The following is a 26002-nucleotide window of genomic DNA, read 5'->3' as shown; positions in this document are numbered from 1 at the left end:
TTATTGGATGAAGGAGAGGGGCATGATATAGTTAAACCTGTGTTTTGGGGAAAATCACTTTGCTGACTGAATGGAAGATGGATTGGAATCGGGAGAGACTTGACACAGGCAGACCCACCTGCAGGCTCTTACACTAGTCCAGGTGTGGAGTGATGAGAGCATAGGTGGCAGTGACAAAGAGAAAGGAACCTATGCAAGAAAAGTTATGAAGGCAAAATTTATAGGTCTTAGCCACAGATTTAAATATGCATGTAAGAGAGAATGAGGGGTCAAGGATGATCCCTAGGTTTTTTAGCCTGGGGAACCTGGTGGATAGTGATGCCATCGAAAGGAATTGCAAAGGCAGCTAGGTGATACAGTGGATAAAGCACTGGCCCTGGATGCAGGAGGACCTGAGTTCAAATCTAACCTGAGACACTTGACACTTACTAGCTGTGTGACCCTGGGCAAGTCACTTAACCCTCATTGCCCACCCCAAAAAAAAGGAATAGCATATTTCAGAGGAGAGAGTGTTTAGGGGGAAAGGTAATTAATTCAGTTTTAAACATGCTGAGTTTAAGATGTCTATGGGAAGATAATTCCAAAGGACTCATGATGGAAAATGCTCTCCACATCCAGAAAAAAGAACTGTGGAATCTAGATGCAGATTGAACCACACTGTTTCTGCTTTTTTTGTTTTTCTTTTTTCTTTTTGAGGTTTTTTTCCTTTTGTTCTGATTCTTCTCTCACAACATGACTAATGCAGAAATATGTATCATGTGATTGTACATATATAACCTATATCAGATTGCTTGCTGTCTTGGGAAAGGGGAAGGGAGAAAAATTTGGAACTAGAAATCTTCTAAAAACAAATGTTGAAAACTATCTGTACATGTAACTAGAAAATAATAAAATACTTTTATGATAAAAAAAATATATGACATAAAAAAAAAGATGTCTATGGGACATCCACTTTGAAATGCCCAAAAGGTGATTGGAATTGTGATTCTGTACTTCAGGAAAGAGGTGGGACTAAATAAGTAGATCTGAAAATGTTCAACATAAAAATGGTCATTGGGGCAGCTAGGTGGCACAGTGGATAGAGCACCAGCCCTGGAGTCAGGAGGACCTGAGTTCAAATCTGACCTCAGATACTTGACGCTTACTAGCTGTGTGACCTTGAGCAAGTCACTTAACCCTTACTGCCCAACCAAAAAACAAAAATGATCATTTAATCCATTGAAGCTGATGAGTGCACCAAGTAAAGTAGAATCAAGGAAGAGTATAAGAGGACACAGTCCAAAGCTTTGAAGAACATCTATGGTTATGGGATATGATCTTGATGAAGAACCAGCAAATAGGACCAAGAGGGTAAGAACAGAACTAAGAGAGAGTAGTGTCCAGAAAACCTAGAGAGACAAGGGTGATTAACAGTGTCAAAGACTGCAGAGAGATCAAGAAGGATAAAAATTGAGAAAAGGCTGTTATATTTGGCAATTAAGTGATTGGTAATTTTGGAGAGAACAGTTTCAGTTGAATGATGAGGTTAAAAGCCAGACAGTAGAGAGTTAAGAAGAGTGTGAGAGGGGGCAGCTAGGTGGCACAATGGATAAAGCACCAGCCCTGAATTCAGGAGTACCTGAGTTCAAATCCAGCCTCAGACACTTGACACTTACTAGCTGTGTGACCCTGGGCAAGTCACTTAACCCCAATTGCCTCACCAAAAAAAAAAAAGAGTTGAGGAGAAAAATATTGTAAGCCAGGCACTGAACTTACTGCTTATTGAGAAAAGAAAGGGAATGTCCTAGAGTGTGGTAGACAACAGAATTTTAATTGGGTGATGAATATGGTTTGAGTGAACCTCAAAGAAGTCACTGAGTGATGGAGAGTGATAGAGGGAAACCTTAGAAAAGGTGATGAAGAGCAAGGAGTATTCCAACTCTCCCACCTTGACCCATAAGTTGGGGAGAAAAAGTGAAAGTGCAACCAGTGCTGGAAAAGGTGGCCATGGAGGCTGTGTCATCAGCCAAGTTTGGGTGAGAGTCGAAAGATGGAAGGAGTGGCAAAGGAAAAATTTAAGATGAAAACAAGTTTATTGCCTATGGACAAGATATGCCAAGGAGTACAATGGAAGGAACTGGTAGCTTTGGAGTAGGACATTAAGGGCGTTAAATTAAGGAAAACAGGAATAAGGGAGCAAGCTGTAAGGGATAGAGAATAGAATTTGAAGAATAACACCTGGAGGTTTAAAATAGCTTAAATGGGGGAGGGGGGCAGCTAGCTGGTGCAGTGGATAAAGCACTGGCCCTGGAATCAGGAGGATCTAAGTTCAAATCCAGCCTCAGACACTTGACACTTACTAGCTATGTGACCCTGGACAAGTCACTTAACCCTTATTGCCCCACACAATAAATAAATAGATAAATGCTGAAAATAGCTTAAATGGAAAGGGCTTAAACTGGTGAGAATTTGTTAATGAGTTCTGCAAGGTTATCAATCTCTCTAAGAGTTCAGCTTCAGAGTAGAGTGCTCAGGGAATTGGTGGGCTCAAAAGGGAGGACAATTGAATGGAATGGTATTTTTCTCCTTCAGGCAAGCTAGACCAGGCCAGGAGGGGAGTACCAGGTGGAAAATGTTTTTCTCCTTAGGCCGGCAGGAAGATTTCCAACCTAGATCCTTGCTCTAATCTTTGTATTCCACATTTTATTTGACTTCCATCTCTGTTTGCCAACCATCACTATCTTATCTTGGTCTCTATCCACAATCTGGCCGTGGGCTGTTTTCCTGGTTTCCTAATTATCACCTTCTAGGCCTCTCCCAGGGTCTGGCCTCTATAAGATACAGTTTTGTGTTGGTTTTTACTAATCCCAACTCTTGGACTCATCACATGAATCTTGAGTATGATAGTGAATCGACCCATGATACTTAAAATCAACAAGAAAGTTTATTTTCTCCCAATATTTCACAGTTATTGGTCCTTATATTCAACAATGAAGTATCATTTCAGCATTAAGTAGGTTTTCTAACCAGACACCCCATTTATCCATTTAACAACAGGTTTCTAGCAACCTCAACCATCAGAACGTAGATTCAAAAACCTAAATTTAAAAAAAAAAAAAGAGCCTCTCAGAAGCCCACGCATTTTATTCCACAAAAGAGGCAAAATATAAGCTTTGGCCCTAATCCAGGCTAAAATTGATAAAGAATCATCTGTAAAATCAGGATTACTGACTTACAAACTTTGGTTAACTGGTAACTAAAATTTTCCATTTGTCTTAGATTATAATCAGCAAATGTTAGAAATGGGAGAAGAGGGGGGCAGCTAGGTGGCACAGTGGATAAAGCACCAGCCCTGGATTCAGGAGGAGCTGAGTTCAAATTTGACCTCAGACACTTGACACTTACTAGCTGTGTGACCCTGGGCAAGTCACTTAACCCTCATCGCCCCACAAAAACAATTTTTTCTTTAAAAGCTATAGAAACACCATCATCAAATTTCATTGTGTTCAGTTCCTTCTTCACAAGTCAGCTTTCCAATCCATCTTTAGCCAGAACGTGCATGTTTGTAACAATATTTAGACAAAATATAATTTGTCAATACTGTAGGCAAATACGACATAGGAATAAAGAAGAACTGAGCATCCCAGCCAGCTGAATAGCGATATCGGGGATAAGAGGATGTCAGAGCATGCTCCATGCAGTCAGTCACCAGGTTTAAGTTGGTGCAACAATTATCCAGTGACTTTTTATTAAAGCTGAGAGCTGAAAGCAAAAAAGGGAAATGTGGTTAGCTTTTTTGTTCCTCACTTTTTCAGCCTAAAGTTCAACAGCAAAGTTTACAGAAATCTAAATGTAACCTCTGGCAAATTTCATACAAATTCAGATGATTTGTGCCTTTAGACAAATCTGTGGACAAATACACCATTCATTCACCATTCAATGAAAACTACTTCAACTTCTTCAGGATGACTGAAACTAAAACCTTGAAATATGGGCAACCTTTCTGTTATAAGTAAAAAAAAAATGATCAATAAGGTATCTTCTACTTATAGTGATAATGTCTAGCACTTATATAATGCATTTTAAGGTTTGCAATGTGTTTCGCAAATGTGATCTTGTTTAATTCTCACAACAACCCTGTAAGGGGAGGGGGGCAGCTAGGTGGTGCTTAACCCTCTTTGGTCCACCAAAAAAACCCAAAAAACAAAAAACCTGTAAGATAGGTAGACTCTATTGTTATTCCCATTTTGTAAATGAAGAAAATGAGGTTGTAAGGTTAAGTAACTTGCCCATAGCCACACAGGTAGTAAGAGTCTGAGGGAGGCTGTGAACTTAAGTCTTCCTAACTCTAGGTCCAGCATTCTTCCTACTATATAACCTAACGGATAATTATAAATGACAAGACCCTGAGTATCTTAACAAAATTAACTTTTTTCTTATGGACTTTCAAATCAAAGATATGTTTCCAGAGAGGGTAACTCTAATGAAAATAAATTGAAAACTTGGAGTGTAGAAACGTAGCCAAATCCCTGGTATGTTGGAGACTGGGACAAAAGGAAGTTAGCAGAGACAGTATGATGTAATGGGAAGAACATTAGATCTTTGATCAAGGAACCTGTGTTCAAGTCCCATCACTGCTACCAATGTGGCCCTAGAGAAGTCACTTACCTTCTTGGGGGTCTCCATTGCCTCATCTGTAAAATGGAAGAGTTGGTTTAAATGGGTCCTGCCCAAATTCAAAAGCCATAAATCTATGCTGGGAATATGAGTCCCAAATTAGAAATTCACATTTCCTTTGTGGGATGCTCCTGATTCTGAGATATCCTTTCTATAACTGATTACCATTTCTGCTTTCATCAAACCTTAAGACTTTCTTTTGTTTTTTGTTTGGTTTGAGTTTTTTTTGGCGGGGCAATGAGGGTTAAGTGATTTGCCCAGGGTTACACAGCTACTAAGTGTTAAGTGTCTGAGGTCAGATTTGAACTGAGGTCCTCCTGAATCAAGGCCCAGTGCTCTATCCACTGTGCCACCTAGCTCCCCCAAGACTTTCTTTAAAAAAAACAAAAAAATAAAAAACCTTTCTCTTATACCAAGAGCAGAGGTATCCAACACAAGGTTCCTGCCCCTGCATAGTGCCCATGACTCCCTAATGTCAGCAAACTAGATGAAAGTATTATTAGGAAATATTTAACAAAACAAACATTGCTGTTGTTCCATTTTAAAGCTAAGTCAATAAACAGTCCACATGGCTCTTTCAGTATAGTTTAGTAACCTCTGTTTCTATTAGAGTTTGATACCACCAGCCTCCACAATTGTAGCTCCCTGAACTTTACTCCTTTTATCAGGACTACAGTATCACATTTTATCAGTCAAGGCCAACAGCCAACTCCTGCCTCTACAGCCTCAGCATAAAAATTCCTGCCTTACTTGGTTAATTTTGTACATTAAAAATTTCATGCAACCAAGTTTCTTTAAAATAAACAATACCATGGGGCAGCTAGGTGGCACAGTGGATAAAGCATTGGCCCTGGAGTCAGGAGGACCTGAGTTCAAATCTAGCCTCAGACACTTGACACTAGCTGTGTGACCCTGGGCAAGTCACTTAACCCTTATTGTACCACCAAAAAATAAAATAAAATAAACAATACCTACAAATCATCACTTAGAAACTCTTATACCCCTGCCATATAACCAGTAATTCTCAACCTATTTGCAAACACTGCTATTAATGAAAAGAATGTGCTCAAAGATTCCTCTGCGTTTTACAGCTTGTTGACTAGAACAAAGCATCTGATTCACAAAACATAAGGCTGTCTTAAAGGCTCTCTACCAACAAGATATCTCCCATGGAAGTGTTAAGACCATAAATCATTCCTTGATAGATACTGCAACAGGGGCAGTTAGGTGGTGCAATGGATAAAGCACTGGCTCTGGATTCAGGAGGACCTGAATCAAGTGTCTCAGGCTGGGTTTGAACTCAGGTGCTCCTGAATCCAGGGCCAGTGCTTTATCCACTGTGCCACCTAGCTGCCCCCTAGTTTTATATATAATTGAGAAAAATAAAAACATTATTTTTTAAAACGATAAAATAAAAAGGGAAGGGTAGTCTAGAATAAAGATAGAAAGAGAAACTGGGAAATAAAATTTGGAGAAGCTCTAAAAAAGATAAAAATAAAATACTAAGTGTGAGTTATCAGTAGTAGTATTAAAAGGTGATTTGTTATTCATGATATCACTATTAATATAATCCTAAAGGGGCAGCTAGGTGGCGCAGTGGATAGAGCGGCCCTGGGGTCAGGAGTACCTGAATTCAAATCCGACCTCAGACACTTAACACTTACTAGCTGTGTGACCCTGGGCAAGTCACTTAACCCCAATTGCCTCACTAAAAAACACACACACATATATATATATATATACACACACACACACATATATATGTATATGTATATGTGTATATATATATATATATATATATATATATATATATATATATAATCCTAAAGTCTAAAGAGCATATCTACCATTTCCTGCTGAAACACCTCACTCAATGATATTCTTATAAATGCCTAAATTCATCCTTCCCCCCCCTCATAGAACATTCCACCTTGATCAAAAGAGAGAAACTCACATTCCTCAAAGAATTCTTGTCCGTAGCTTTCTTTAATCTCCACTGGGACTTGATTCCAAGCATTTTTGAATTTTTCCTGGAACTTCAGAGTATCTGTCATGTTTGTTTTGAAATAGCCAGGCTCAATTATGCAGACTTTCACCCCAGAATGTTGAATTTGGAGCCTGAAACAGATCCACCTAAGTTAACAAGATGGTTTAAACACACCCTCAATTTTAAGGTTCCTAGGAAGAAAATACAAATTAATTCAAGAACTTGTGAAATCTCTCATGAGATCACTACTCGCCAGCTGGAGGCGACCTTAGAGGTTATAAAGCCCAGCTATGTCAAGCTCAAGCAGAAACAGTTCCCTGAAGGCTGAAGATTAACTTAGAAAAACTAGATCAAATCATCACTCTGAGACTTGCCCACTAGCTATGTGGCCCCTGGTTAAGTCCTCTAACCTCTTAGAAATTCTGCTTCCAGAGGCAGCTAGGTGGCGTAGTGGATAAAGCACCAGCCCTGGATTCAGGAGGACCTGAGTTCAAATCTGACCTCAGACACTTGACACTTACTAGCTGTGTGACCCTGGGCAAGTCACTTAACCCCCATTACCCAACGCAAAAAAAAAAAAAAAGACATTCTGCTTCCTCATCTGCAAAATGGGGCTAATACAACTTCCATGAGGATTCACTTCTTCTGAATAATGTTTTGAAATTTTAAATGTTCATTTATTGACTGAGCATTTATTAAGTGCCTACTGTTCTCCAAGTATTGTGGTAGGCGCTGGGGATACAAAAAGAGGCAAAAGAGAGTCCCTGCCCTAAAAGAATTCACAGTCTAATGAGGGAGACAACATGCCAACAACTATGTATAAGCTTCCCCCAGAAGTCTCTTTGTTATTGATTAATTCACTCAACAAACATTTAAGTGCCTTCTGTGTGCAAGTCAGCATGGCCTAGTGAAGAGAGAACTACTCTTAGAGTCAGGAAGATGATCTGAGTCCAAATTCTTCCCCCCACAAATACTGGCTAGGTGTCCCATGGGAAAGTCATTTGGGCCCTGATTGCCCTCAGGCCACTCTCTAAAACTAGAAATGGTAAATCTGCATTGGGAGTGGAGCTCTACTTTGGAAGCTTCCTAGAAGGAAGGAAAAGAGGAAGGGAGGGAAAGAAGGAAAGGAAGGAAGGAAAGAAGGAAGAAAGAGAGAGAGAGAAAGAAAGGAAAGAAGGAAAAAAGAGAAAGGAAGAAAGAAAGGAAGGAAGGAAGGAAGAAAGAAAGAAGGAAAGAAAGAAAGAAAAAGAAAGAAAGGAAGGAAGGAAGGAAGGAAGGAAGGAAAGGACACTGCTTGGTGATGAGGATAAAAAGAGATATAAAGCAATCTGTCCTCAAGGAAATGGCATTCAACTAGGGGAGATACAACATTCAACAAACATGAATTGGGGATATGAAGACAAAAATTCAAAAAAAAATAGTAGCAAGATGAAGATAGCACCAATCACAGGGCTGGGAAGAAAAAGTGGAAGGTGACATCTTGATCTGGGTTTTAAAGGAATCTAGGGATTCTCCTAGTCAAACACTGGAGTGAGACTGGTAAAAATCATTAAATGTATAATGATGTGCTAATAGTTTGCAGAGGATCCTAAATTTAGAGGCAGGTGGGACCTTAGAGGTTATTGTAAGAAAAGAAATTTATAAACTTTAAAGCTCTATAGCTGCTATTATTACTTTCATCCCTCTGAGTTAATAGAATATCACTTTAAGGTAACAAAGGAATGTGTCAACTTTTGGAATGATTTTCAGTCCCTCTCTTGAATTATGTTATTAAAAATGTAAATGGGGCAGCTAGGTAGCACAGTGGATAGAGCATCAGCTCTGGAGTCAGGAGGACCTGAGTTCAAATTCAGCCTCAGACACTTGACACTTACTAGCTGTGTGACCCTGGGCAAGTCACTTAACCCTCATTGCCCTGCCAAAAAAAATAAAGATATAATGCTTCAATCTGGCCACAACCCCCCAAGCCCCCAAGGACAAATATGCTTGGAATCCTCAGTCTTAGGGGAAAATGTAGACCTTCTCCTTGCTAATGATCATTCCTCTACTTGTATCCTTGATCTCATCTCCTCTAGGAGTGTACCTTTTTGATCAGCCCCTCTTTTCCCTTAATTTTTGACTTCTCCTCATCCAGCAGCTCCTTCCCTTCTGCTTATAAATATACAATACAATATATCTTCCTCATACTAAAAAATAATTTCATTTAACCTTCTTCTTGCTGTTGTTGGTATTGAGTCATTCAGTAGGGTGACCCCATGGATCATAGCATGCCAGGTCCTTCTATCCTCTATTATCTTTCAAAATCTCATTGTTTCTATAATACCATCTATCCATCTCATCCTCTGCCATCCCCTTTTCCCAACATTGGGGTCCCATCTTCTCATTATGTGGCCAAAGTATTTAAGCTTCAGCTTCAGTATTTGACCTTCCAGTGAATAGTCTGACTTAATTTCTTTAAGTATTAACTGATTTGAACTCCTTGCTGTCCAAGGGATTCTCAAAAGTCTTCTCAAGAACCAGAATTTGGAAGCATTTATTCTGTGGTTCTCAGCTTCCCTTATAGTTCAACTCTCATGGCCATACATTGCTACTGGAAAAACCATAGCTTTGACAATATGGACCTTTGTTAGCAAGGTGATATCTCTGCTTTTTAGTTTGCTGTCCATATTTGCTATAACCTTCCTTCTAAGAAGGAAGCATCTTTTTTCTTTTCTTTTTTTCTTTCTTTTTTTTTTTTTTTTTGCATGACTTGCCCAGGGTTACACAGTTAGTAAGCGTCAAGTGTCTGAGGCAGGATTTGAACTCAGGTCCTCCTGAATCCTGGGCCAGTGCCTTATCCACTGTGCCACCTAGCTGCCCCCGGAAACATCTTTTAATATTGTTTTAATTTCATTTGATCTTACTATCCCCCTACAGTCATTGTCCTATATCTGTCTTCCCTTTTAAAAATGAAACTGATAGAAAAATCCATCTACACTCATTGCCTCCACTTTCTCTCTACTTGCTCACTTCCCAGCTCCTTGGTATCTGACTTCCACCAGCCTCATCATTCAACTGAAACTGTTCTCTCCAATTGCCAAATCCAGTGTCCTTTTTTTTTAGTCTTCATTCTTCTTGATTTACTACTAGTATATGAATATTATTACCAGCACCTTCTTCTAGACACTTTCTCCTCCCTGGGGTTTTATGACACTACTCTCTCCTGAATCTCATTCTACCACTTCTCAGTCTCCTTTTCTTATCCCACCCTCTTTGCTCTGTTGTAGGTCCTCTTTGCTCTCTATTCTCTCCCTTGATAATCTCGTCAGCCCCAGTGGGTTCAACTATCATCTCTTTGCAGATGACAGTCATATCTATACTCCATTCCTAGTTTCTCTTCATGGCACATAATAGGTGATGAATAAATGCTTGTTGATTTGACTGAACACCAACTAGCACATTGGATATCTCCAGATGAATGGGACATCCTACTGGTATCTCAAATTCAATACACTTATTATCATTCTTTCTAAAGCCTCTCCTGTTCCTAATCTCCCTATTTCTGTTGAGGGTACCACAATCCTTCTACTCACCCAAGGTTCTCAACCCTGAAGACATCCTCAACTCCTCACTCTGACTCTCTACTCAGATCCAACCAGTTGCCAAGTCTTGTCAATTCTACCTTGACAAGATCTCTCAAATCTATCCCTTTCTCTTCATTCACATGGCCACTGCCCTAATTCAGGGTTTCATCTACTTGGAGGATTGAAATACTCTCCCTGACCCCTATTCCCTCTCCCATGGATAGATGGAAGGATGTTTGGATGGATAAAGTATAAAGATAGTTACCTCAGAAGGTCTGAAAACGCTTCTACTCCATACTTGGAACAGCAGTAGGACCCTGATAGGAAAGCAAGTCTCCCCAAGATGCTAGAGACATTGACAATCCTCCCCCTGGCTTGCTTCACCATCGGTAGCATGCTTAGTGTCACCTCAATTAATCCAATCAGATTTACATTCAGTGTCTTTATAAGATTTTCCTTGGTCATCAGCTCAAAGCAAATATCTGGAAAGATAGCTCCTGCATTGTTGACAAGGCCCCAGAGTCCTAAAAAGATGTAAATCAAAATCATAAGTGCATTAAAATGTGGCATTGGGGGGCAGCTAGGTGGCGCAGTGGATAGAGCACCGGCCCTGGATTCAGGAGTACCTGAGTTCAAATCCGGCCTCAGACACTTAACACTTACTAGCTGTGTGACCTTGGGCAAGTCACTTAACCCCAATTGCCTCACTAAAAAAAAAAAAAATGTGGCATTGGAAAAGGATATTAGAGATCACCTAGACTAATCTCAAGTATAGACCCTAATATATTCCAACCCTAATGAATTTAATGAAAGGCAGTGTAGTAGAGAGAACCTTGGATCAAGAAGGATTTAGTTCTGGGGCAGCTAGGTGGCGCAGTGGATAGAGTGCCAGCCCTGGAGTCAGGAGGACCTGAATTCAAATCCAGCCTCAGTCACTTAACACTTACTAGTGACCCTGGGCAAGTCACTTAACTCCAATTGCCTCACCAAAAAAAAAAAAAAAAGAAGGCTTTAGTTTGGGCCTTGCCTCTGATATATATTAATTGGATGATCGTGAACATTATCATTACAATCATTAGATTATACAATCCTTAAGGGCAGGGACTTTCTTTTGCCTCTGTTTGTATTCTCAGCACTTAACATAGTACCTAGCACATAATAGGGGCTTTATAAACTTTATTGGTTGATTGATTGAACAAGTTACTTAACCTCTCAGAGTTTTAGGCAACACTAAAAGACTATGATTACAAATGAGTTGCCTATTTCCATTGTTAGTTTTTTCTGGTGGTGAGTTGTTGTTTTTTGGCGGGGCAATGAGGGTTAAGTGACTTGCCCAGGGTCACACAGCTAGTACGTGTCAAGTGTCTGAGCCTGGATTTGAACTCAGGTCCTCCTGAATCCAGGGCTGGTGCTTTATCCACTGCACCACCTAGCTGCCCCTTCTGTTAGTTTCTACATGAGTGAGTTCACACACAGATAAAAACACAGATCATAGCCTAATTAATTAATTGATCAATTGATTCAATAAGGAATCTAGCATACTATGAAGTACAAAAATCCCCCCTTCCCTAGATTTGGAGCCCAGGCCAAGAATATATTTACAAATGCAAAGATTTCTTACTGCACATTACTACTGAGAAGCATGGGAAATGCTTATACAAAATTAAGTCAATAAAACCAGGAAAACAACATAGACAATGATTACAACAATATTAATGGAAAGAATAAAAACAAAACAGGAGAGATTGAATGGCACAAAATTATAATTGACCAAGCTTGGCCCCAAACAAGAAATGTAAAAACACATCTGTTTCCTTTGCAGAGGTAGGGTAACATGGATGGGAAATACTATATATGATGTCAGACTTTTGATATGTTGGTTAGTTTTGCTAAATTGTTTTCTTTCCTCTTTTTTATCCTTTTTAACAAAAAAAAATGGTTCTCTGGAAGCAAATGGGGATGATATAAACACACAAAAAATTTAGTTACTTTTAAAAATAGAAATATATATATACATACATACATACATGTGTGTATATGTATATATAACATATATATACATATATATATATATATATACACACACACACATATATATATATATATATATATATATATATATGTACACACACACACATATAGGTGAGGCAATTGGGATTAAGTGATTTGCCCAGGGTCACAGCTACTAAGTGGCAAGTGTCTGAGGCCAGATTTTGTAGAAATATTTTAGCTTACTGGGGCCTAATCTGTGGATGTTTGACTGGCTGGCTGTCTGACCGCTATCAATTTCTTAAGCCAGTCTGTTAGGGCTGTTTACAATTTTCCACATTGTTCCTCCCAAACTGATAAGCAAAAGATTAAGAAGCCTCTTCCAATTTAACAGCAGAGGGTTTATTTATGAGATACAATTTAATATTAAGAATGCAGGAGGGGGGCAGCTAGGTGGCGCAGTGGATAAAGCACCGGCCCTGGATTCAGGAGTTCCTGAGTTCAAATCTGGCCTCAGACACTTGACACTTACTGGCTGTGTGACCCTGGGCAAGTCACTTAACCCCATTGCCCCATAAAAAAAAAAAAAAAAAAAGAATGCAGGAGGGGCAGCTAGGTGGCGCAGTGGATAGAGCACCGGCCCTGGAATCAGGAGGACCTGAGTTCAAATCCGGCCTCAGACACCTAACACTTATTAGCTGTGTGACCCTGGGCAAGTCACTTAACCCCAATTGCCTCACTAAAAAAAAAAAAAATTTTTTTAAAAAAAGAATGCAGGAAAATAAAATGTACAACCTGACTCCTCCTGCCACTTGCGCTTACTCTTTGCCACATCTGCAACTTTCTAGCATCCTCTGCTCTCCCTCCCATCTCTCTAGCTTCTCGCTAGCTCTTTTAAGTGCTTTTTTTAAGCTCTTTTTTAGTGCTTTATCCACTGCACCACCTGGCTGCTCCTTCTGCTTCACGCTTTAACTTCTCTCTCACTACTGTAGCCTCAGTCTCCTTTGCGAACCCCCCTTTCTGTACTGTCATGACAACTCCCCAAGTGCTTCTTCTCTCACCAATCTCCCAGTGTCTCTACCTCCCAGGCTATATACCTTCCTTCTCTCCCATCAAACCTCAGGCTCCCTGTGCCCTGGCACACACCAAGCTAATTTGCTGGCCACCCTAACACCACAGCCGGGGGCGGGGGGGGGGGGGGGCGCGTGCTGGGCTCAAATGAGCCATGTGTACCACACCCAGGGCTCAGGGGCCATGCCCCCTACTGCGCACCTGGGCTTTGCTGTGCCATGCCCAGGGCTAGCCGCAGATCTGCGGGGTAGATCCCCACAGGGCAGAGAGAACTAGGGCTTTTCATAGCTGTCCAGCCTGGTTCAGAGGCCCCCCACAGCTGAAACAGAGGGGGAGGGGCACCAGCCCATCTTACACAGAGAAAAACCCTGAGGGCCTAAGGCTTTTTAATCTCAGCCCAAAGGTAGGGTCCCAAAAATCACAATAAATTCCCACAATTTGAACTCAGGTCCTCCTGAATCCAGGGCAGGTGCTCTATCTACTGCACTGCCTAGCTGCCCCAGAAAAATATATCTATTTTTTCCATAGAAATATTTTATTATTTTCCAGTTACATTTAGAGATAGTTTTCAACATTTGTTTTTATAAGATTTCTAGTTTCAAATGTTTCTCCCTCCCCTCCCCTCCCCTCCCCTCCCTCGCCCCTCCCCAAGACAGCAAGTAATCTGATATAGGTTAAATATGTATAATCACATTAAACATATTTCTGCATTATTCATGTTGTGAGAGAAGAATCAGAGCAAAAAGGAAAAACCTCAAAAAAGAAAAACAGCAAAAAAATAGAAATAGTATGGTTCGATCTGCATCTAGATTCCACAGTTCTTTTTTTTTTTTCTGGATTTAGAGAGTATTTTCCATCATGAGTCCTTTGGAACTATCTTGGACCATTTTATTTCTGAGAAGAATCAAGTCTATCACAGTTGATCAACACATAATGTTGTTGATACTGTGTACAATGTTCTCCTGGTTCTGCTCATCTCACTCATCATCAGTTCATGAAATTCCTTCCAGGTTTCTCTGAAATCCACCTGCTCATCGTTTCTTACAGCACAATAGTATTCCATTACTTTCATATGCCACAACTTGTTCAGCCATTCCCTAGTTGATGGGCAACCCCTCAATTTCCAATTCCTTGCCACCACAAAAAGAGCAGCTATAAATATTTGTACATGTGGTTCCTTTTCCCTTTTTTATGATCTCTTTGGGAAAAAGACCTAATAGTGGTGTTGCTGGGTCAAAGGGTATGCACAGCTTTATAGCCCTTTGGGCATAATTCCAAATTGTGCTCCAGAATAGTTGGATCAGTTCACAACTCCACCAACAATACATTAGTGGGGGGCGGCTAGGTGGCGCAGTGGATAAAGCACCGGTCCTGGATTCAGGAGTACCTGAGTTCAAATCCGGCCTCAGACACTTACTAGCTGTGTGACCCTGGGCAAGTCACTTAACCCCCATTGCCCTGCAAAAAAAAAAAAAAAAAAAAACCAATACATTAGTGTTCCAATTTTCCAGGGGGGAAAAATATATATATATATATAAATATATATATATATATATTTAGTGAGGCAATTGGGGTTAAGTGACTTGGCCAGGGTCACACAGCTAGTAAGTGTTAAGTGTCTGAGGACGGATTTGAACTCAGGTACTCCTGACTCCAGGGCCAGTGCTCCATCCACTGCACCACCTAGCTGCCCCCATCTGAAAAATATATTTTTTAAAGAGATGGGCACAACCTGTGAGACAGCTGAGATCCATAGGGACTCATTAAGAGATACTGACATTTTTCTTTTGGGAGAAAAAGTACACTGAGTCACTTTAAATTAAGAGTAAGAAATGGGGATAACTATTTTAATTTGGGGGGGGGGTGCAAGGCAATTGGAGTTAAGTGACTTGCCCAGGGTCACACAGCTAGTAAGTGTGTAAAGTGTCTGAGGCTGGATTAGAACTCAGGTCCTCCTAAATCCAGGGCCAATGCTCTATCCACTGCGCCGCCTTATTGCCCCTTTAATTTATTTTTAAAGAAGGCTTCAAAGAGGGGTGAAGTGGTCTTATCATGCAAAGGGTTGTATTGTGTGACCTGAATAAAAATTATTGGAGCTGGAATAAAAACAAAAACAAAGAGATGGGCACATTAATGCATTGTTGGTGGAGCTGTGAATAAGTACAACCATTCTGAAAGGCAATTTGGAATTATTCAAATAAATAAAATTATTCCACTGGTAGACTTATAGTCCAAGGAAGTCATTGACAAAAAAAAAAGATTCCACATGCAACAAACTATGTATAGCGGTATAGCAGCATAGCAGCACTGTTTTGTGTGTGGTAGCAAAGAACTGGAAACAAATTAGATCGCCATTACTTGGGGAATGGATAAACATGGTGTGATACATGAATGTAATAAAATATTACTGTGCTATAAAAAAAAGACCAGTATGAGGAATACAGAGAAGCATGGAAAGACTTACAGGAAGTGCATCAGAGAGCAAAAGACAGTACCAGCAGAACAATACACACAAGGAGGACAACAACATAAAGGGAAAGAACAAAACAAGAAAGCAAAACAATCCAGCTAAATGTTATAAAATTACAAAGAACAAGCTTGACCCCAAAGTAGTGATATGAAAAGATGCCTCCTCGGGGCAGCTAGGTGGCGCAGTGGATAGAGCACCGGCCCTGGTTTCAGGAGGACCTGAGTTCAAATCCGGCCTCAGACACTTAACACTTACTAGCTGTGTGACCCTGGGCAAGTCACTTAACCCCAATTGCCTCACCAAAAAAAAAAAAAAAAAAGATGCCTCCTCCCATAATCTTTGCAGAGGTGAATATGGAACATTGCAGCAGAGGACAACCAGAGAAAAAGCCCAGAGCCAAGAGAGGGAGTGTCTTGTTTCTAGAAGAGTCAACAGGACAGTGTCACAGGTATAAGAAGACTGGAAAGGCAGGAAAGGGCTCTTTGAATGCCAAACATTTGATTTTGGAGGCAGTAGGGAGCCACTGGAGTTTATTGAGTAGGTGGTGTGACATGATCAGACCTGCATTTTAGGAAAATCACTTTAGTGTCTAAATGGAGGATGAACTAGAGTGAACAGAGACTTGAGGCAAGCAGACCCACCAGCAGGCTGCTGCAACAGTACAAGAGTTAGATGGTGAGGACCTGCTCTAAAGTAACAGCAGTGTTAGAGAGAAGGGAGCTTATTCAAGAGATGTTGTAGAGGTGAAATGAACAGGTCTTGGCAATAGCTTGGATGTGGTGGGGTGAGAGATAGTAAGAAGTCCAGGATGACTCCAGGGTTTGAGCCTGAGGGATTGGAAGGGTGGTGTTACCCTCTTCAGTACTAGGAAAGGTGAGAGTAGGGAGAGATTTTAGGGGAAAACATAATGAATTCTGTTTTGGACATATTGAGTTTGACATATCTACTGGATGTCCAGTCTGAGATGTCTGAAAGGCAGTTGGAGATACAAAATTGGGGGTCAGCAAAGAAGTTCAGGAAGGATTGGTAGATTTGAGATGAGTAAGAAAAAAGAGGAAGTTCACAAGGAATGGCCTCAATTTTTTTCTATAAGATATAAGGCAAGGTTTTCAGCTGAGAGAGTGAGGGAAGTGGGAACCATGGGAGGTTTGAAATGGGATGAAAAGCTTTGGAAGAGCTACTGTGGACAGTGGGAAAGTAAGTTGATGAGGGAGGTATACTAGGATTGCCTAGCAGCAGTGAGAGCCCCATTGAGGTTATGGAACACACTTACTGGTTATGTGACCCTAGGCAAGTCATTTAACCCTGTTTGCCTCAGTTTCCTCATCTATAAAATGATCTGGACAAGGAAATGGCAAACTGCTCCAGTGTTTTTGCCACACACACACAAAAAAAAAAACCCCAACCCAAATGGGGTCATGAAGAGTCTGACACAACTGAAAAATGACTAAACAACTATGAGGGAAAACAATCCTCTTCTCAATAATTGTCAGGAATTCAACAGCAATGTGACAAAGGCTCTTTTATTTCCTTTTCTTGAGAAGGAGACGCCCTGGGGCAGCTAGGTGGTGCAGTGGATAAAGCACTGGCCCCTGGATTCAGGAGTACCTGAGTTCAAATCCGGCCTCAGATATTTGACACTTACTAGCTGTGTGACCCTGGGCAAGTCACTTAACCCCCATTGCCCTGAAAGAAAAAAGAAGAAGCAGAGAAGGAAATGCCCTAGTGTGTAGCTAATGGGTGCAAAGTCCGGAGTTGTATACGTATAAGGAAGAATAAGGTCCACTCCTGAGTTATGCCCATATAAGGAAGAGGGATGGGAATACTGCATTCTGATTAGCTAGATTTTGCACGTAGATTGTAACCCTTGAGTAATTGGACCAATGATGAAAAAGGGGAGGGTCCATTCACGTTAGAGACTAGGGTTTAAAACAGAGCCTGCTTTCTCTTCAGTTGTCTGTAAGGTGCTTGGTTCTTCTTCGGAAGCTAAGGCCACGTTGGGATGAACCCTCACTTCAGCCGGCGGCTAGCACCACTACAAACAAATCCTCCTCATCTATCTCCCGAAATGGCCGTCTCTGAGCTCACTTGCATCTACTCTGCTCTCATCCTTCATGACGATGAGGTTACGGTCACGGAGGATAAAATTAATGCCCTCATTAAAGCAGCAGGTGTAAATGTTGAACCGTTCTGGCCTGGATTATTTGCAAAGGCCCTGAACAATGTAAACATTGCTAGTCTCATCTGCAATGTAGGAGTTGGTGGACCTTGGTGGTGCTGCCCCTGCTGGAGGTGCTGCTCCTGCTAGCACAGCTGCCCCAGCTGAGGAGAAGAAGAAAGAGGAAGCAAAAAAAGAAGAGTCCGAGGAGTCTGATGATGACATGGGCTTTGGTCTGTTTGACTAAATATATTTTTTGAAGCATTAAATAAAAAGCTTAACTAAAAAAGTAAAATAAAATAAAATAAAATAAAATAAAATAAAATAAAATAAAACACAGCCTGCCAGTCCCCTTTCTTTGTACCCACTAGCTGTACACTAGGGTGCCTCCTTCTCACAAGAAGGAAATAAAAGAGCCTTTGTCACATTGCTGCTGAATTCCTGACAATTCTTGAGAAGAGGATTGTTTTCCCTGACAGGTACAAAGGCAGGAGATGGAATACCAAGTACAGGAAAACAACAAATAGGTCATTTTGTTGGAGATAGGGGTACATGAAAGGAAGTCATACAGTAATAGCAACATTCTTGTAAAAATGACTTTGAAGTAGGAATGGATTCAATTGATTGAATTGATCATGAGGTGTCCCAAAGAATTACAAGACTCAGTGACTCAGTTTCCTAAGTTTTATTAGAATACTATGAGGCCACAGGGAGAATACCAAAGGAGTAAAAAAAGAATGGTATCTCGAATAGGGAGAGGAAAAATGGTTATATTTATAGTGAGAAAAATAGGTTATCTCCTCATTATCTTAATTTCCTCTTGAGGGAGGTTCATATCCAATTTTAGACTTCCTGGGATCCTAAGACATTCTCCAAAGTGGGTACCTTTTTCCCTAGGGGTATGTTTTTTTGTTGTTTTTTTGTTTTTAAGTGAGGCAATTGGGGTTAAGGGACTTGCCCAGGGTCACACAGCTAGTAAGTGTTAAGTGTCTGAGGCCGGATTTGAACTCAGGTACTCCTGACTCCAGGGCCGGTGCTCTATCCACTGCGCCACCTAGCCGCCCCTAGGGGTATGTTTTGGGGGTTTAAATGTCATAAGGTGAACCTAAGGACACATTTGGTCCTTCTGCGCATCTTCCTAAAGACAGAGGGTCTCTCTGTTTATGATATCGCTTTATTTTAAGATCTAGTTTCTAGGTACAGTTTCTGTTTCCTGTCACCTAGGAACATTAATGTCTATTAATGGTTAATGGTCCCTGGCTACTGTCTCCTCAGGCTTCTGTTGATAGTGTTGGTTGGTAGTAACCCTCTGGTTATTCTGGTCTTAGGTTCTGTGTTAATCCTTTTAGCTACTATTGATAGGAACTCAAGCCTTAGTTTATCTGTTAACCCCTTTTAGCTACTGTTGATCAGAGCTCAGATCTTAGGTTATCTGTTAACCCCTCTTAGCTGCCTCCATCAACTTTGAGCAATAACAGTAACATTGTGTGATGATCAACTGTGATAGACTTAGCATCGTATTGCTGACAGTACAATGATCCAAGACAATTCCAAAGAACTCATGATGGAAAATGTTCTCCACATCCAGAAAAAAGAACTGTGGGTTCTGAATGCAGATTGAACCATACTATTTCTACTCTTTTGGGGATTTTTTTTGGTTTTTGAGGTTTTCCACTTTTGTTTTGATTCTTCTTTCACAACATGACTAATGCAGAAATATGTTTAATGTGATTGTACATATATAACCTATATCAGATTACTTTCTGTCTTGGAGAGGAGGGAGGGAAGGGTGGGAGGGAGAAAAATTTGGAACTAAAATTCTTATGAAAACAAATGTTGAAAACTATCATTACATGTAACTGGAAAATAATAAAATACTTTTATGATTTAGAAACACACAAAAAAGCTAAAACAAAAAAAATGACTTTGAGCAAATAAGTTATTTTGTCTATTATAAATACCCAAACTAACTATAAAGAACATATGAAGGGGGGCAGCTAAGTGGCTCAGTGGATAAAGCACCAGCCCTGGATTCAGGAGAACCTGAATTCAAATCTGGCCTCAGACACTTGGCACCTACTAGCTGTGTGACCCTAGGCAAGTCATTCAACCCTCATTGTCCTGCAAAACAAAACAGAGAAAGAACTGATAAGTAAAAGTATGTATAGAATAATTTTAGATATATGTGTGTGGATGGACAGATGAATAGATAAATAAATAGATAGATTAGATAGATAGATAGAGATACATGCCTATTTGTGTCTAATGGTAGCCATCTCTAAGGTGGGGGGGGAGTAGAGAGAAGAAAAAGAAAAAAAATGTACATGATAATTTTTTTATATTTGAAAGGAATAGCAGGTTGTACATAGTAGATTTGCAGTTTCATGTACAATCATCTTTTTGTTGTATTATGTTATAAAAATACTTGTTTTATTATTCCATAAATTAAATTTTTTTATTTAAAAACATTTTTTTAAAAAGAAAGGAAGTCGGGGGACAGCTAGGTGACGCAGTGAATAAAGTACCAGCCCTGGATTCAGGAGGTCCTGAGTTCAAATTCGGCCTCAAATACTTGACACTTACTAGCTGTGTGACCCTGGGCAAGTCAATTAACCCTCAATGCCCTGCAAAAAAATTAAAAAAGAAAAAAAGAAAGGAAGTCAAATAATAAAGTCTGGAAAGGTAGATTGCAGCCAGTTTGTAAAGAGTTACAAATGAGAAGTTGAGGAGTTTATATTTTATCCCAGAGACCATTTAGTCATTGGAGATCCAGGAGCAAGAGATGATCAGGAAGATCATTTTGGTAGCTATGTGGAAGATAACTTGGAGAGGGGGAGAGACTGAAATCAGAGATACAAAGCATAAGTACCAGTCAGGACACTATTACCATAGTCCATTTGAGAACTAATGAGGGTCTGAACTAGAACTAGAACAGCAGCCATATGAATGAAGAGAAGATAAAGAAGAAAGATAATGATGAGGTAAATTTAACAGGAGAGGGCAATTGATTGAATATGGGTGGTGAATAAAGAATCTAAGATGATTCCAAGATTGGCAGCCTAGGTGACTGGAAAGATAACACTATTGGAGGAGAGATGGGCTTAAGAGGCAAAATAATGAATTCTGATTTGAAAATGTTGAGTTCCATAAGCCCAAAGGGCATCCTGGGAAAGATGTCCAACAACTGGCCATAGACTGAAAAAGAATTTGGAGTGATGTCAGTAGGGCTCCATGGACTGTTTTGGGGGGAGTTTTTTGTGTGATTTTTTTTTTGCTTAAATTTGCTTAAATTCATAAACAATCGGGCAGAAAAAAAGAAAAATGGCAATAAAATGTTGCCTAAACAATTGTCATACTTGCCTTGTGATAAAAATGAGTTTCTAAAAAATACCTTATAAACGTACTTTCTGAACAATCCTGGTCTTTTGGTGCTTCAAAGATTATACCTCTAAATCCCCAACTCCCAAGATGAAAGCAACACCCCCAAATCCCCAGTGGGCAGCTAGGTGGTGTGGTGGTTAGAGCACTGGCCCTGAGGTCGGAGGATCTGAGTTCAAATCTCACTTCAGACATTTACTAGCTGTATGGCCCTGGGCAAGTCACTTAACCCCAATTGCCTTAAAACATCTGGGGCCATCTCCAGTCTCCTCATCCTGATATGAATCTCACCACTGGACCCAGATGGCTCCAAAGGAGAGAGTGAGGTTGATGACTTTGCACAGCCTTCCCTCACTCAAATCCAATTCAGTGCAAGTCATGACATCACCTCCTGATATCATGGTCCTCTTCAAGAATGAAGGACAGGGGCAGCTAAGTGGCACAGTGGATAAAGCACTGGCCCTGGATTCAAGAGGACCTGAGTTCAAATCCAGCCTCAGACACTTAACACTTACTAGCTGTGTGACCCTGGGCAAGTCACTTAACCCCAATTACCTCACAAAAAAAACCAAAAACAAATAACAAGAATGAAGGACAAAACTATTGAGCAAATGAAAACAAAGGCCTTAACTGTCCTCCTGGTGACAAAATGAACCTCTCGAATCCCACAAAGCCCTTCTTTATGCTGAAGGATTTGAGAACAACAAAACAATGGCTCTTGTTCTCACCTTTATTTCCCACGTGCTCCTTCACCCACCGGGCAGCTGCAGTGATGTTCTCAGTCTTGGTTACATCCAGGATCACTGTCTTTACCCTGTCTGAAGTTTCATGCCTCAGTTGCTCGGCCCCTTTCTCTGTCAGACAGGCTGCTAGCACCCTCAGGCCTCGAAGGTCCAGCTGCTTGGCCAGAAGGTTCCCAAATCCAGAGTCACAGCCAGTGATGAAGACATATTTGTCTCCAAGGTTACTCACCACCTGTCTTTCCCGGTACCAGCGAAAGAGATAGTAAAGGCCAATGAGGCCAGCCAAGTAAAGCCACATGGAAGCAATTGGTCTTCCGCTATAAATAAAGCATGAGAAAAATGTTAATTGCTCTACTGTCTTTCAGTCCTCCAGAATCCATTTTATTTTTTTTTTCTAATAGTTTTCATGTGGACCAGACCTGTAATTTCATTAGTAGAAAATTCCTAAGTGCAGCTAGGTGGTACAATGGATAAAGTACAGGCCCTGAATTCAAGAGGACCTGAGTTCAAATGAGGCCTCAGACACTTGACACTTACTAGCTGTGTGACCCTGGGCAAGCCACTTAACCCTCATTGCCCCACCAAAAAAAAAAAAAAAAAAAAAAGGAAGAAGAAGATCATGGCAGGAGGCCTGAGGCTCAGGGAAGGGATCTTCAGAGGCTACATAGGGAAGGATCTTTTCAATCAGGGGGCCAGGAGACAAGGATGGGAACTTTAATGGGATTTACAGTCATCGAGACTGAGGGTAAGAGAGGCAACTCTAAAGTTCCCTGTAGACCAAAAACCCAAAGGACTCATTGGGAACACAGGGGGAAAAGTGTCTACTGCAAGCTTGAGGCTCCTGCACCTGGAACCATGATTGGGAAATGGATTCTGTGAGGCCTGACACACTCTGCAGCCTTGCCAAGCTGAACCTGCCCTGACTAGGAACTTAGAGGTTTACTTAGCATCCAACCCAGACAAGACTGGGACAAGTGACTCCAGACACAAGATCTGAAAGAAAGGATTCAATCAGACAAGAGAGAAGAGAAAGGGGCAGCTAGGTGGCGCAGTGGTTAAGCACCGGTCCTGGAGTCAGGAGGACCTGAGTTCAAATCCGGCCTCAGACACTTAATACTTACTAGCTGTGTGACCCTGGGCAAGTCACTTAACCCCAATTGCCTCACTAAAAAAAAAAAAAAGAGAGAGAGAGAGACAAGAGAACCAAGAAGGACTAAAGCTTAATAATAGTCAGCATTTAAATAACAGCTACTATGTGCCAGGTACTGTGCTAAGTGCTTTACAAATATCTCATTTGATCTTCACAACAACCCTGTGAGATAGGTGCTATTATTGCCCTCCTTTTACAGAAGAGAAAACTGAAGCAAACAGACGTTAAGTGACCTGTCCAAGGTCACACAGTGAGAGTCTGAGGCCTGGTCTTAGAGTCAATAGGCCTAAATTGTAATCCCAGTTCCAAAATTTAGCATCTGTATGACTCTATTTAGAATTTTTTTCCCAAATTGCATGTAAAAACAAATTTTAACATTAATTTTTAAAACCTTGTGTTCCAAATTCTCTTCCTCCCTCCCTCCCCACCTTCCCTTAAGAACTCAAGTAATTCAATATAAGTTATACATGTGTAATCATGCAAAACATTTCCACATTAGTCGGGTTGTGAAAGAAAACAGACAAAAAAAAACTTTAGAAAAAGGAACTAACAAAAAAATTATGCTTCAATCTGTATTCAGATAACATCAGTTCTTTCTCTGTAGATGGATTATATTTTTCATAAGTCCTTCAGAGTTGTCTTGGATCATTATATTGCTGAAAATAATTAAGTCATTCACAGCAGATCATCTTACAATATTGTTGTTATTTTTTGTTTGGTTGGTTGTTTTTTTTTAGTGAGGCAATTGGGGTTAAGTGATTTGCCCAGGGTCACACAGCTAGTAAGTATTAAGTGTCTGAGGCCGGATTTGAACTCAGGTACTTCTGACTCCAGGGCCAGTCCTCTATCCACTGCGCCACCTAGCTGCCCCAATATTGTTGTTATTTTGTATACAGTACATTTCACTTTGCATGGCATCTGTATGACTGTAGACCACAATCTCTCAGAAGCTCAGTTTCCCTCACCTGTAAAATGGGGTAACCATACACTACCTAACTCACTTCAGTTGAGCAATATTTGTTAAGCACTTAGTATGGGTAAAACACAAAGAAAAGAAAAAAAAAAAAAGACCCAGGCCCTTTCCTCAAAGAAGAAAGCTTTGTAAACACATATGAATGAGAGCAATCAGTACCAAAGTATCTCACTGGAAAATATATTTAAAGCCTGAGAAAAAGCCAATTTTGCAGCAGCTTTTGTTGTATTTATTGTGATCAACTTTCATATCAGTAGACGGGAATCTTACAAGGCTATTACTCGGCCTCAGAAAAAGAAATATTACTGGCCCCATTCCTGTTTGAATAAATAAGTTTCTTCTTTTGCTAGGCTTCTCATTTATGCTGCTCCCTCTTTAAATGCGGATGTCAGAGGTCAAAATGGGAGGGAATGGGAGGGAAAAGCAGGGTCCGTTTGTTCAAATATTTGCTTATTAAATATATCTGTACCACTATCAGTACTACCATCATCCCTGCCAGTGGAAAATATACTGGGATTTGCCTATGCTTGTGAGATTTGAAAATAAGACTGGACGATGAAATGAAAGAGGACAATCCAAATCTTGTGAAAGAATTGTTAAGTGTTCCTTTTTTCTCATTTTCCAAAACTTGTCCCAGAGCTAGAATGTAGTCATATTGCTATAATAAAAGAATCCACATGGAAAAGAATGATTTTAAACTCCTTTGCCACTCTAAAATTCCCCTGTACTCAATTCCTTGCTTCCCATCTCTCCAAGCTATGCTTCATCCTCACTCTCTTTGGATATTTCACAAACTGAGCATTCTAAGTCTAATATTGGGAAGACTTTCTAAATAAGAATTTTTTTAATCCCCCACCACTGGTACTTATTTTGCTCTCAGTTAAATAGTAATTTATCCCCATTAAAACTGAAGTATTATTTGAGAAAGTTTTGTCAACGTCTTAAGCCCAAAAGGGGTTTATACAATTTTTAAGACCAGAAGGAGAAAGGACAATGAATTTTGACCCAAAAGAACCTGACTTCAAAGAGCAACTCTGCAATTTACCAGTTGTATGATCACTTCATAATCCCTGTTCTGTGTTTGCTGAGAAGTAAAATAAATTGGTTGCATTATATTATCTCTAGGGTACCTTCTAATTCAAACTCACATGATGCTATAGCTCTTCATGCTTAAGCATGAATTCACATCTACTGGTAAAATTTCAGCCACTATGCTATGTGATGTTATCTTCTTAGGCAGGAGGAACTGGCCATCATAGCCCATTCTACTTGTGCATAAAGCCAACCTTCCTCCACCATGCCACCACCACAGTGTTATAAATTCTCAAGGTCTTCAGGCCATGATCATATTCTGTGAAGTCCAAAAAACATTAATGACCTTCCCACACTCCTACTGCTGGGGGAGAAGAGGAAGGACACTGCCCAACTATCCTTCAGGCCCCATGGGGAAAAAACAAAAGGAAAATCAATCGATCAATCAAAACTGCAAGAGAAAAAAAATTTAATGACCTTCCATCAAGTGTCTCCTGGTATTCGCGTTTTGTTTCACCCCACACAAGACCCTTAGTACAGTTGGAGAACCTTGTCCCCTGAGCATTTTGAAAAATCAGAAAGACCATTCACCACAAACTCTTCCCATTTCCCTATACCTTATCTTCTCCTCTCCCCCAATCCACTCTCCACAACACATCTGAGCAGACAATAGCAGATTAAGTCTTACCTGATAGATAGGAACTACTTAATAGCTTCAGGAATTCTCAACTAGGCTGCTTGCTCGGGCTTCTCTCTCTCTCTCTCTCTCTCTCTCTCTCTCTCTCTCTCTCTCTCTCTCTCTCTCTCTCTCTCTCTCTCTCTCTCTCTCTCT

General features: G+C 40.4%; 1 protein-coding gene across 3 annotated transcripts; it reads right to left on the bottom strand.

The window, feature by feature from the left end:
• Window positions 1-2904: 2904 nt before the first annotated feature.
• Window positions 2905-25993, bottom strand: HSD17B6 (hydroxysteroid 17-beta dehydrogenase 6). 3 transcript variants are annotated; one of them, XM_043969208.1, is made up of 6 exons: window positions 25859-25993; window positions 22001-22332; window positions 10472-10730; window positions 6611-6789; window positions 4648-4673; window positions 3563-3741 (listed from the first exon to the last, which is right to left on the bottom strand). In XM_043969208.1, exons 2-6 carry the CDS (start codon window positions 22311-22313, stop codon window positions 3694-3696), a joined length of 825 nt encoding a protein of 274 aa, XP_043825143.1. In that variant the 5' UTR covers window positions 22314-22332; window positions 25859-25993; the 3' UTR covers window positions 3563-3693. The 3 variants fall into 3 exon arrangements, with proteins under 3 accessions (XP_043825141.1, XP_043825142.1, XP_043825143.1); XM_043969206.1 differs by lacking the exon at window positions 4648-4673 and having other exon boundaries at window positions 2905-3741; XM_043969207.1 differs by lacking the exon at window positions 4648-4673 and having other exon boundaries at window positions 2905-3741; window positions 6611-6774.
• Window positions 25994-26002: the final 9 nt, after the last annotated feature.

The sequence above is a fragment of the Dromiciops gliroides genome, chromosome 5 (assembly GCF_019393635.1).
Source record: "Dromiciops gliroides isolate mDroGli1 chromosome 5, mDroGli1.pri, whole genome shotgun sequence".
NCBI classification, from domain to species: Eukaryota; Metazoa; Chordata; class Mammalia; order Microbiotheria; family Microbiotheriidae; genus Dromiciops; species Dromiciops gliroides.
Note: the sequence above shows the minus strand (reverse complement) of the source record. Positions and strands in the feature narration are given on the sequence as shown.